Source organism: Crocuta crocuta, unplaced genomic scaffold (assembly GCF_008692635.1).
Source record: "Crocuta crocuta isolate KB4526 unplaced genomic scaffold, BGI_CrCroc_1.0 scaffold143, whole genome shotgun sequence".
In the NCBI taxonomy this organism is placed as follows: domain Eukaryota; kingdom Metazoa; phylum Chordata; class Mammalia; order Carnivora; family Hyaenidae; genus Crocuta; species Crocuta crocuta.
Window position 1 is genome coordinate 9055277 of NW_027529175.1, and position 12308 is coordinate 9067584.

The following is a 12308-nucleotide window of genomic DNA, read 5'->3' on the forward strand; positions in this document are numbered from 1 at the left end:
GGTGGTGTGTGTGTGTGTGTGTGTGGCGCGAGGAGACACGTGAGGGGCGGGGTGTGCGGGTCTGTGACACCGGGATGGGGTGCAGAGGCGAGGTGGCTGAGGTCGCGATACGGAGTGAGGCTGCGGGCACAGCTGGGACGCCGCGGCCCGGGGTCAGGGCGCGCAGGGACGGTGTGGCTCACCTCCCGCACCGCCAGCGCTCGGGTCGGATCCGCCGTCCGCCTACGAGGCCTGGCACGAGGTCCCAGCTCCGAAAGGCACCCCGCCCCTTTCCGTTACCAGATCCGCCCTCATTGGCCAGTCTCCCGGAGCGGAAGGGGCGGGGCCGCAAGCACGTGCATGCGCCCACCTCTGGCCGGTCCCAAGTCTCGGCCTCCAGGTCTCATTGGCTGCTCTCCAGAGCGGAAGGGGCGGAGTCGTCCCTGGCTTGTCTCTCGCTTGGGGCTCTGGGTGGCAGGTGGGCGGGGTGCCCGGACCCAGGAGACTGGCCGAGGTCGCGGCAGGATAGACTTGCAGCGAAGGTCCGCTGGTGGTCCTGGTCATTGTGTTTCTCTGGGTGGCTCGTGAGTGCAAGGCCGTGCACTCAGGGCCCTGTCTGCCTGACCACTGTGCCCCGTGTCCCGGACAGCACTTGGCACAGCAGGTGCTAGTGAACATTTGTTCGGTTAGCTCCACGCCCAAGTATGTTCAGTCAGGACGAGTACAGTGCTGGGGACATTGCTGCATCTATCTTACAGAGCAGGAAACCAAAGAAGTACATGCAACTGGGAAGAGAGTGAGCCCTGGCTCCAGCCCAGGCCTGCCAGGCTTCACCGGCCTCCGAGCGGTAGAAGCACATATCCCCGTCAGGACAGGCAAGAGAACCGCTCAACGGCTAGAGGGGCTGCACGTTACGCTGCGGTCCAGAGGAGGCCAGAGAGATTGCTCATACCTCCACAGGCCAGTCTAAGCGGCTCGGTCTTTATTTAGAGGGGACCTGGGAAGGACGGGAGGCAGAGGAGTGACATGGTGAAGCGATCTCTCCGGCTGCGGGGGGGAGAGATGGAGCAGGCTGTTGCTGTGTGGGTGAATGATGTTGGAGATGTGAGTGGGGTGGAGGGTGGTGGTGGTCATGGGGGAGGGAAGTACCCAGAGTAAAAGGTAGACTTGACAGGGCTTGGTAATGTGGGAAGTGAGGAAGAAAGAAGGAATGGGTTGGTGGCTGGCTGGAGGGTGATCACTGGCTGAGATGGGGAACAGTGGGGGAGAAATCGATTTGGAAGGTTGTGAACTTCAGTTTTGAACACCTTGACTTTGGGATTCCAGATAAACCTGGGACCCACTGAATTTTCTTTCAGGGATTCTGACTCTTAGTGGACTGGTTGCAGAGTAAGAAACAGAGCTAGAACTGAGCCAGACCATTCTGGGCGCAGAGTGAGTATTTGCCCATCTACTAAGGCCATATCCCCTCCCCAAACTGTCAGGTTCCTGCCCCTTCTGAACCTGGTTCCCTCCCTGTCCCTTCCCACCTGTGAGCCACCGTACATACTTCTCTTCCTTCCACCTTTGCTTAGACTTCCCAGAGCTGATTCCTTTTATAGCATCTCAGAAAAACGCCCATCAGTAATAACTCTGATGGGTGCGGAAGACAGCTTCAGGAAAGCATAGGAGTTTATCAGGATGAGAAACAACACAGGATTTCAGGCAAAAGTTCCATCGAAGGCAAAGGCAAGGTTGTGAAAAAGCCTTCTTCTTTTAGGGAATGGAGAGTCTGGCTGGGGCTCAGGATTCTTGAGTAGGGGCAGAAGATCATTTGGGCTGGAATGTGAGGCCTTGGGTACCCTGCCTGGTGGATGAGGTGGGCTCTCTGAAGAACCCAGCAGAGCTCAGGCCAGGAAGGATGGGCTCTCAGTAAGCCCAGAGAGGTCAGTCTGCTCTTCCCATGCCCCTGTGCATCCCAAACCAGCTACCTATTCATCACGTGTTTTCTTTATACCCTTGTCATATAGTCAGACTGCATTTTCCAGCCTCCCTTGTGGTTATGAGCCCTGGCCAGTGGATACAGCCGGAAGTGCTCTGTATCATTACCAGGCTAGATCCATAAATATTTCCACGAGTGATCCTTTCTCTCTCTTCCCCATGTACCTGCTGGATGTTGGGGACCAAGGCAAATTGGGAGCTACTTAAGGAAGGCAGGGCTTCTGTCAGCCTGCCTTTGAATAATGGTGTGGAGCCAAGTTTCCATTTCAGCCCATGAACAGGAATTAAATTTCTTTCGAGTTAAACCATGAAGATGCCAGGATTTATCTGTTATGGCTGCTGTCCTTAACTAGTGCAGATCTGTAAACCCATGAGAGACAAGTAGTTTGTTCAGGTTTGTTGGGTTGTCACCAGAGGTTTATCTCTTGATTTAGCACTACGGTTTCTCCTCTTACTTATTTTAACCGAGAACAAATCAGACTTAAAAAACAACAACAACAACTTTGGATTTCAACATTAATTAAAGGCCAGCTTTTTGGAGACCCTGCTTACTGATTTCCCAGAGCTGGGTGAGCAGATGTGCCCAGACACCTACCAAAACCCAGACACTTTCCCAAGGTAGTGTTACACAGGCACCCAGAGTGGCAGAGAGGTCTGTGAAGATATTTTTAGAAGCCCAGAAAAGCTCTGATGTGGAACGTAGCATTTTGTGAGCTTAGATTTACTTTTATAAGCTTCTCACTGACACTCAAAGGAGGTTAGGAGCCTCTGCCCTGGAAATCCACTCATGTGCTCTTAGGGTTTTAATGATCTTCAAAGCTGTTATCAGGAGCCTACATCTCCTTAGCTTTCAATTTATATTTTGAAGAGTCTGGGACATTTTCACAAATACTTCCTATAGGCACATCAAACTCAACATTTAAAAATCTCATCTACTACCCCAATCACCCAAAGTAGAAAACGTGAATATCATTGATGGCTCCCTATCAGGTTTTTCAGACTTGCCTTTAACACCCTCAGTTTCCGGAGTCTCGCTTCTTTAGTGTAAGTCCTGCCATTTCCCCCAATCCCACCACCGCCAGCAGCAGTAATGACAGGCCCCCTTCCTGTCCTACTGCCCTCTACTTTGTTCTTTTTTTTTTTTTTAAGAAAAATTTTAAAGTTTATTTATTTAATTTTTTAATTTATTTGTTTTTGAGAGAGATTCAGAGCGAGCAGAGGAGGGGCAGAGAGAGAGGGAGAGAGAGAATCCCAAGCAGGATCTACACTGTCACATGGAGCCGATGTGGGGCTCAAACTCACAAACCATGAGATCATGACCTGAGCTGAAACCAAGAGTCAAACGCTTAACCGACCAAGCCAGCCAGGCACCCCTTTTTATTTATTGAAAGACAGAGCATGAGCAAGGGAGGGGCAGAGAGAGAGAGGGAGAGAGTCCCAAGCAGACTTCACACTGTCAGCACAGAGCCTGCCATGGGGCTCAAACCCGTGAACCATAAGATCATGATCTGAGCTGAAATCAAGAGTCAGGTGCTCAACTGACTCCATAGTCACATGCCCCCCCCCACGCCCACTCCGGATGGTTCTACTGTCATGTGGGCTGGCCAAAGTGATCCCATCAAAATATAGAGCAAGTTATATCACCCTCTGCTCCAACCTCAGTGGCCTCCCCCATCATTCAGGGAAACCAGAGTCTGGCACAGTCATCCTGTCCCCTTCTGCTTCCCCCCCGCCCCCAACTCCGTGCCAGCCAAGGCCCTCCAGTAGTGTTCCTGCACTGCGGCAAGCACCTTCCTCCTTGAAGCTTTGGCTCTTGCTGTCCACTCTGCCAGGTATCTGCTGCCCTTGCACACTCATTTCCTTCAGGTGTGGATCAAATGGCCCCGTTCCGGAAGGCCTGCCTGTGCAACCCTGTCTGAAATTGCCACCCACCCCTCCGCTGCTCCCTCCCCTTTCTTTTCTCCTTGGCACCTATTACCATCTGACTTACTATATAATTTACTCATTCTTCTTGGTTAATGCCTGCCTCCCCACTAGACTCTAAGCCCCAGAGGGAGGGACTGTTTTGGCCAGTTTTATTCACTGCTGTATCCCAGTGCCTAGCACACTGTAGCACTCAATAGGTACTTACTAAGTGAATTATTCCAAAAGCCTCCTGGTTCCCTGCCAGCCACTCCATCCCCTGGTCCATGCCTGTTTCACCTAATAGTGAATTCCACATAGGCCAGTGCCTTGTTTGCCACTGAATCCCCAGCACAGAGCTCAATAAACAGTGTTTCATGGGAGAAGGCCCAGGATTGTATCTAATTCATTTCTGGGTTCTTAGCCCCAGGCAGAGTGCTGAAATCCAGATTCATTCTAGCATGCAGCGATAGTAATTGCCTGCTTATACTTTCACAAAAATTATTTTTTGTTTACTTCTAATGTTAATTTAACTTAAAAGCCACGTGGAAGAGCACGTGTTGCTCCAGATTATACTGTGTGCCTCCCACAGACATGACTGCTTGGCACCTTGACCGTGGCCCTGAGGTTACAGCCCCTCCCTATGGCCAGGAGGAGGCCGAGGGCCTCCACAGGGCTGTGCAGGGGTGCAGAGGGCATGACCACTCATGGAGGAGGCAGGTGGGCCCCACTCTCTGGCTGACAAACAGAAGTGGCCCCAGGGACCGGGTGAAGGTTCTGAAGCATGAATTTATTCTAAGTGTGGACAGTGGTGACCTCAGGAGAGATACGCGTTTCAAAGTAGGTCAGACGCCTCGCAGTCTCCCAGCCCCAGCTCCCCATCCTCCTACTTCTCTGGCCTGAGCTTGGGCAAGGGAGGGCCTCAGTTCCCAGACTAAACAAAGGTACCTGGGAGCCAAGAGAGAATTACACAGCCTTATCTTTATTAGTATCTAGCAAGAAAAAGAAAATCAAAATCCCTTCCCTGCTCCAACCCCACCTCCACCACCTGGGCCCTCAGCAGGCAGCATCTATCTGCCTGGAAGGTGCCGGCTGCCAGAGCTGTCCCTGGAGCCTGGGCACCTGTGCACGGCCACCCCTTGTGCCTGTGAGCCGACCACAGGCCCCTTCCTCCACAACATGGGGACGAAAGGGCAGCTGGCATTTCTCCAGACCTCAGCTGTCAGCCTTGGGAACTTGGAAAAGATCAGCGATGTCCAGCAGAGCCTGGCGGATGTGGTTCCCGAAGCGCTGGGCATTCTGTGGGAGCAAGAGCTCAGACCAGCCTTCAGGTGAATTCCTGTCCCTCTGCCCCCACAGCCAAGGACACTCCCTCCCCTCCAGACAGGGCCCCAGGTGGCACCCCCTCCTCAGGCCTGTGCGGGAACAGGGGAGACTCACTGTCTCTGAGCTTGAGAACTTGCTGGAGATGTGGAAGAAGATGGTGTTCTCACCCGCGATCATGTAGGAAACTCCATAGCCATCATCTGCCACCTGAGAGCAGCACGAGGGTAAAGACGAAGTAAAGCAAACTCTGTAGATCTTAAAGCCGAGCTGAAGTCCTGCTTGCTCTCCCTACAATATCCCCAGGAAGGGGCCCCACCCAGATGCTGCGTTTTTCCTGAGGTCAGGGGCACCCCCAGGAAACAGTGTGAAAACCAAGGAGCTCTGCCCACTGCAGCTCCACAGCTACCAGGAATCCAGGCCCTTGTGTTTCTCTCAGGAGGCTCAATATCCCTGCTTCTCTCCAGGGTGGGGGGTGACAAACTAGCCCACCTGAATGTCTCAGAGGGAGGCCTGGGCTGGCTCCGGTAAGCACACACTTCAGAGGGGAAACCAGCCCAGGGTGTGGGGGTGCTGGGGAGTGTTCGCCTGGGTGGGCCCCAGGCACCTGGCTTCCAGGTTGATAGCTACTCATGCTGTTTCCATGCAGGGCAAGCCCGGGCCTGTGCTCCCACCTCTGGTCTGACTTCAAGACTCTGCACCCTCCACTGAAACCCCTGGGGTCCGGTCCTGCTCATCTGTCCCCTTCCAAAGGCACTTACGGGGCCAAAGCCACCACCGGCGCCCAAGTGATTTGGGTACTGCTCTGGGTCAAACATGCGGATCTGGAACTGGGCGATCTGGCTGGTGGAGAGGCGCCAGGGTTCCGAGAGCACCTGCACGAGGGGCAGTAGTGAGACGCCATGCGCCGGGGAGCGCCAGGCACCGAGCACGCACCTGCTGACAGTGAGTGACCGCTGCCCCTCGCCCGCCCCGCCAGTCTGTTCTCACCGTGTCAGCATCTGCACAAAACCCTCAAGGCCCATGTGACCGAACTGTCCCCCAGGCCTCCTCTCCTACCAGCCTGGCCCTCTCTTGGCTCTGCCCCCTCCCCTCCCGCTGTTCCTTGCCCAGCCACACCCCTGCCTCAGCCTCTGGGCACTGAAGTTCCTCCACCTGGACACACTGCCCTCCCTGATACTGCAGCCTCTGTGCTTTCCTCACAAGGGCTGTCACCACCTGACGTTCTAATGAGAACGCGAGCTCCGTGAGGGGAGGTGCCCACTCAGAGCCAGGACCACAGGCCTGGATGGGATGTAAGGTGGGAAAGCTGGTCCCAGCCCTTGAAGGCAACTTCTGGGGAGCTGGTTAGACAGAAAACAGGCCACGCCCCCTCAGGAAGGGGATGGGGACAGAGGACACACCCATCAACAATGCTGACCTCAGCCAGGAAAGGGGAGCTGACCCCCAGGTACTTGGAGACCACGTAAAGGCAGAAGAGGTGCCTGTCTATCCCAGCCCCCGTCATGGCCAGGCGGTACATATTCTGGTGTTTCTTAGAAGCTTTCCGGAAGAGATCTTGGAGGTCTGCTTTCTGGGGAGCAGAAGTGGAGCAGTGAAGAGTCACTCCTGACTCCCAAGGTGGGCAGAAGGTGGAGGGGTCACCTCACAGTGTGGCTCACCATGTGGGACCCCTCCACCATAGCCTGAACAAAGGCTGTGGACTCGCTGGTACAGGAACGTACGGTCTCGGTCCGTCCCTCTCGGAACATTCTAGTCATAGAGGCTTCATAGGTCAGGCAGAACTTGCCCCTGTCCTGAGGAGCAGAGAGGAGTGAGTCTGGCAGGTGAGGCTGGTGCCACCCTGCCCCCTTAGCAGCCCTGAGTCTCCTACCCGGAAATGGGCCAGCTGCAGGGCAATCTGCACAAAGGCGTCAGGGCTGGTCCGACACTTCTTGATGAGGCCTTTGCCAAACGGCAAGAACTGGAAGCAGTACAGCTCCACGTCGTCTGCCAGTGCTGTGGCCACCTGGTAGGAGCTCTCGATGACTGCCTGGCACTGCCAAGACATGGAAGGGTCAGCTGGGGGCAGAGCTCTCCAAGCAGGACTCCAGGATCACATCTGGGAGGCCTGAAGTTTAGGTAATAGATGAGAAGCGGGGCTGGGAGGGTCTCGGTATACCTTCCCGTCTTCAGACACAAAGGACCCCTTGGGGGGCAGCAGCCACCAGAGGCCAGGCGGGGTTTGTGGGAAGAGGGAGGCGCTAACAGGCGCTCCGTGGACGACTCTCACACCTCACGTCTTTCTCTAGCCACCCAATGGACTCTGAAAAGTTCCTGTCCCTCCCCCCCGAGGGCATCCCAGGTACTTGTCACTCTCACAAGCCCGTCCCTGTCCCTTCCCGGCCTGCACACCTGCTCAGGAATGTCCCACTGCAGCCGCTGGGGAGCTGCAAGCATGGGGTTGGGCTTGCCCAGGCAGTGCCCAGTCTCCGTGTAGCCCAGGTGGAAGGTTTCGGTGCCCAGGACAAACTGCAGGGAGGAGGGCAGGCTGAGAGACCACCCACACGCACCGCACCCAGCCTGCCCCACGGGATCCCTGTCAGGGCCCGTTACCTCCCAGAGGTGCCCTATGATAGGGGCATCTGCCCACGCGTGTTCTGTGTTGAGGCCCAGCTGGCCATTCTTAAAGGCGATGACAGTGAAAGACTTGTCAAACCACCTGCAGCAAAGGAGGCAGGAGACGTGGGGGGGGGGCTGAGGGGGGCGTGGAGGCGGGGGCGGGGCCGGGNTAGCAGTTGCCATGCAGCAGGGCCTTGCCATAGAGGCTGAGGCTGGCCTCATCTTCGGGGTCGTAGTGGTGAGACTCCTCGTCCAGGGCCACAAAGAAAGCTGCGCGCTCGATGGCGTCTAGAGCAGCCTTGTTCTTGCCGGAGCTGAAGAAAGCCTGGCGTACCTGTGCCCACTCCACTCTGGGGGCATAAGGGCAGGGTGAGTGCTGGGGTCACTGCGAGTGGCAGAGAAAGGCACCTCCCAAGAGCGGGCAGGGCCCAGAGCTAAGGGTACCAGACTGTCCTGGAAGGTGTCCCTGTCCTCCACACACTCCCACTGGGCCACCACCCAGCTGGATGTGGCTGGAGAGGCAGCGGGTTACAGCCACTGACCAGCAGTGCCCCTCGCCGCAGAGGGACCTGGTTTGGACAGAAGATGCCGTGCCAGCACACCCCTCCCTCAGTCATGTCTCCGGCCCGAAGTTCCAGGGTGGCACTTGGGGCCGAGCTCCTCCCCTCGTGGGGCCCTGATACCTTCCCCCCGCAGTGAGGGCGGCCAGCTTCTCCTCCCCAGGCTGAGGTGGGGAGGGGTCATCCAGGATCCTCTGGAACTGCATCTCCAGGTCGCAAGGCTTGAGCAGGTGGGAGCCCTGGTAAAGCCACACCTTGAAGAAGCGGCCCTTGTGGTAGACGGCCACGTGCCTACTGTCGGAGAGGTGCTGCAGCAGGTCTGCGACAGAAGACGGCAGGAGGGCTGAGGCAGTGCAGCAGCGTGCACCTCGCTCCCACTCCACGCTGCTCCGCAGGCCTCCAGCGGGCTTGCCTTCCCCAGCGGCTGGGGCTGCCTGCACTGAGCCAGGCCCTGTGCTGGCTGCTTCCACGTCTCTTATTTAAGGCCAACATCCTGTGAAGCACGTTACAAGGCAGGAAGCCAAGGCTCTAGGAAGTCGCACACACTGGCCCAGGGTCTGCGAACAGCCTCTGGTCCCACAGGCTCCATAAAGGGCTCACGGTAAGCTCCACCCCTCGCTGCTCCGTTGTCAGACTACCTTCCCCTGGCATGTGAAGCCCCGGACACGAGGGACTCTGTTCCAGGCCCGCAGGGTCCCAGCACTAGCATCGTGCCTGTGAATAGTAGGGTCACAATTACGTGACCCTGAGACACCCAGGATGCTTGGTGATGGACGAGCAGGTGGTAGGGTGCCTCGCCGTGGCAGGTGCAGAGCTGGGGCAGGAGTGGACTCCGTCTGGAGGGACCTACCACGGGCACCCGGCTGTGGCCTGTACCTGTCTCCTTGCCTGGGATCCGAGTGGTGTTGAACATCCTCTCCATCTGGTAGGAGCACATGGGCACGATGCCCAGTGCCATGACCTGGGAAAAAGGCCCAGCATGTCTCAGACTCGGGCTCCCTTTCCCTGTTGTGCCCTCAACCCAACACAACTCACAGGCTTGATCTCTTCACGGTCCAGTTTACGGCGATACATGATCATAGCGTGGACGATGTTTCCCAGGCGGGCTGCCTGTATGTCTGTGTTCTTGATGAGCACGAAGTCCTACAGAGAGAGGACAGAGCTTGCAGGCGGTGGGACAGATGTGCACAGCTCACCTGGGTCTCCCTGCCTAAGGACCTGCCTTTCCCCAGTCCAGCCTGCACCTTCGGTCAGGGTGTACTGCCAGAGATGAAATGCATAACTGATCGCGTAACCCCTCCACCCAGCCTGAATCTTTTGAACTGCTTTTCCATAATCTATTTTTGTTTGTATTTTGTTTATTTTGTATTGAGAAAGAGGTTCCCACCACTAAAAAACAGTTTAAAACCTCCGATGTGGACAAACTGTATATAAGCTGTGGGAAGGACCGCCTTGTGGAGGAGGGGAATTCAGCAAAGGATTCACAGTGTGTTTTGGACAGTGGGAGAGGAGAGAGGCCGCTGTGTGGACCTGTGGCTGGGCAGTGGGGGGACCCTGGTGGCTGCACACAAGCATGTGCCAGGAGCGGGAAGGCTGGTCATGGGAGGGTTAGGGGCCAGCAGTGACCTCCTGAGCTCTCAGAGAAGCAGCTGTGGGTCCACAGTGACACGAAAGGGGGGCATGATGAAGGGAATTCCCTGGGGATGGTGTTAGGAAAGCTGGGAACACATGGCTGGGAGGCCAGCAAGAGAGCCAAGGCAGGAAGTGACAGAACCTGGGGACTCTGAGACTGACGGTGTCAGGCTGTGTGGCTACTGAATTCCCTAGATCCTCAGTATCTCTGCGGCCTGAAGCTGCTTCCTGCCTGCTCCTCCAGGACCTCCCCCATCTCCCCTGTTCCCGGGTCCTCTCGCACCATGACATAGTAGTTGCTGTTCACCACGAGGGGGGCCCTGCTGCGCAGATACACGTATTCTTCCCACCAGTCACTCACCTGCAGGAGGGAGGGAGCAGTGAGGGCTGGGGCAGAGGGCAGGGGACAGATTCCCCCTGACACAGGCAGAGGTGAAGGTAAGCCCAGGAGGGGACTCACATAGTTAGTTGCCCACCATGACTTGAGGACCAGGTACTTCTGCAGCCTGGGGGCAGTCTTGTCCTGGAATTCCTTGGCCAGTGTCTCCATTCGATAATATTCCTCATCATCCAACAAGGGCCGCACAGACTCCAGGTACTGTCCAGCCAAGTTATTGTCAGCGTGGGGGCCAAATAGCAACAACTGCCTCTGTCCTGACCCTCTTCCAACCCAGCCCCATTGCTCTGGATGGCTCCTTGCAGAGGACAGTCCCTTATTTTGGAGGAGTCCTCTGGGTCCAGCCTAGCCTGCACATTGGGATGTCTGACTCAGGCCCTTACCCGCTGAACTGTGGCTGGCACACTGGGCACAGGAAGCTTGGGGAGGGACGTCTGGAAGCTGTAGAGCATGGGCCGCTGGCTGGACAGAAGGCGGACACAGACCTGGGTGTACAGGGCAGAGAATGTTTCTGGTGAGAACCAGGGGAAATAATGGAAACAAACTAGCCAACACTCGGGGACTTGGTCCCCAGACCTTCGGAACCGAGACAAACTGATGCACCAGGCACCCGTGCCCTCCCTGCCTCTCCCCTCCAGGTCAGAACCCCAAATGAGGCCCCCAGGGTCTCAAACCAGATGTGTGAACCCCTCCGCTGGCTTCTGCTCACAGCCCAGACTTTAGTGAAGTGGCTGGTCTGGCCGTGCATCTCAAACATCCAGCCGTGGTAGGAAAGAAGCAGTTTCAGGGTTTGGCGGAAGAGGAAGATGCCCATCATCCAGACCCCCGTGGAGAAGATAGCCATGCTGAGAAGTGCCCGGGTCTGTGGGGTCCGGTAGGGGCCACATCTGTCAGAAAAGGGAGAGGGCTGCAGGGGCTCCAATTGAGGCCAGCCTTGGGGAAATTCTGACTCTGCAGTTTTGATGGTTGAGAACCATCCTGGGGGAGGTGCTGAAGAAGAACATTCTTGGGCACACTTGTGTCTAAATTCATAACATACAAACTTATGAATGTGGGATTCTGGTGATGGTGGCCCCCAGGGAGGGCTGCCCCTAGGACCTCCAAAGGCTATTATCTTGCACCTGCCCAGCTCAGGAACCCTGGCCTTGGAGCCTGCCCAGCCCTCTCTCGTAGCCCGGCTTCTCACCCCTCAGGGAGGCATCTCTGGATACAGCAGATGAGCCCCATGGAGATGTCCACTTTGCAGTAGGAAGAACCCATGGTTGCCATGACGACGACCAGCCAGCTGGTGGGGCTGCCAGGGTACACACCCCTAAGGATCCCATTCTGCGGGGCAGAAACAGGCACAGCAGGAATGACGGCGGTGAGCGGGGCACCTGTGGGGTCCTGATCTTTGCCTGGGAGGCTTTCTCCCTCCCTCATCTGCTGTGTTCTTGTTCCCCCTACGTGTCTGGTCTTCTCCTCCTCCACACTCCCCCACCTGCAGCATGTATTATTCACTGTGTCCCTCTGCTACTCCGTGTACGCCCATCTCCCCCACCACACCTTGAGCACCCCTCCGGCTTCTGCACTGCTAGAGCCTGTCACCCGGCAGCACTGCCAGCCCGGGTGGGAGTGGAGGATCTGAACAATGGGGCAGCAGCTGACATCTGGCCTCTGCCTCCGGGAAGACTCTATTCTGTACCTGCTGGAAGAAGCCAGAACCACCTGCGCCCACCTTGATGCGAATCAGGCGTTTCTTCCAGGAGTTGATCCCAGACAGGTAGATGTGTTTTAGGGCCTCCCGACTGAGCCGGAAGTCGACCCCCTCTGGGGTCACCGTGAACTGGAAGGCCACAGCCTGGTGCGCTTCCGCCATCCTGGAAGTTGGCCGTCACCTGGGAGGGGGCAGGAGGGTGCGCGGGCGGGCTCAGGCTGGCCCCGCCCCGGCCGCC

General features: G+C 56.7%; 2 protein-coding genes across 2 annotated transcripts in view; both read right to left on the minus strand.

Moving 5' to 3' along the window:
• Nucleotides 1-276, minus strand: part of SYCE3 (synaptonemal complex central element protein 3) — a 29060-nt gene extending 28784 nt beyond the window's left edge. Inside the window, exon 1 of the mRNA XM_077757878.1 lies at nt 183-276. The gene's annotated coding sequence lies outside the window, so the exon portion shown is untranslated. The remainder of the gene's footprint in view (nt 1-182) is intronic.
• Nucleotides 277-4822: 4546 nt separating this feature from the next.
• Nucleotides 4823-12302, minus strand: CPT1B (carnitine palmitoyltransferase 1B). The gene is made up of 18 exons (XM_077758084.1): nt 12092-12302; nt 11561-11700; nt 11084-11261; nt 10758-10859; nt 10438-10575; nt 10261-10338; nt 9381-9488; nt 9222-9306; nt 8469-8664; nt 7956-8135; nt 7780-7891; nt 7579-7695; nt 7058-7222; nt 6846-6980; nt 6605-6757; nt 5946-6059; nt 5302-5394; nt 4823-5160 (listed from the first exon to the last, which is right to left on the minus strand). Exons 1-18 carry the CDS (start codon nt 12230-12232, stop codon nt 5077-5079), a joined length of 2319 nt encoding a protein of 772 aa, XP_077614210.1. The 5' UTR covers nt 12233-12302; the 3' UTR covers nt 4823-5076.
• Between the last annotated feature and the right edge of the window lie 6 nt (nt 12303-12308).

What these genes read in the sequence shown, in the direction of transcription:
- CPT1B (XM_077758084.1), bottom strand. Translation starts at nt 12,232, where the DNA reads ATGGCGGAAGCGCACCAGGCTGTGGCCTTCCAGTTCACGGTGACCCCA. An exon ending in CATGGTGGGCAACTAACTAT is followed by an intron (nt 10,339 to 10,437) that starts GTGAGTCCCCTC and finishes TCCCTCCTGCAG; the next exon opens with GTGAGTGACTGGTGGGAAGA. An exon ending in TGGTGGAGGGGTCCCACATG is followed by an intron (nt 6,758 to 6,845) that starts GTGAGCCACACT and finishes TCTGCTCCCCAG; the next exon opens with AAAGCAGACCTCCAAGATCT.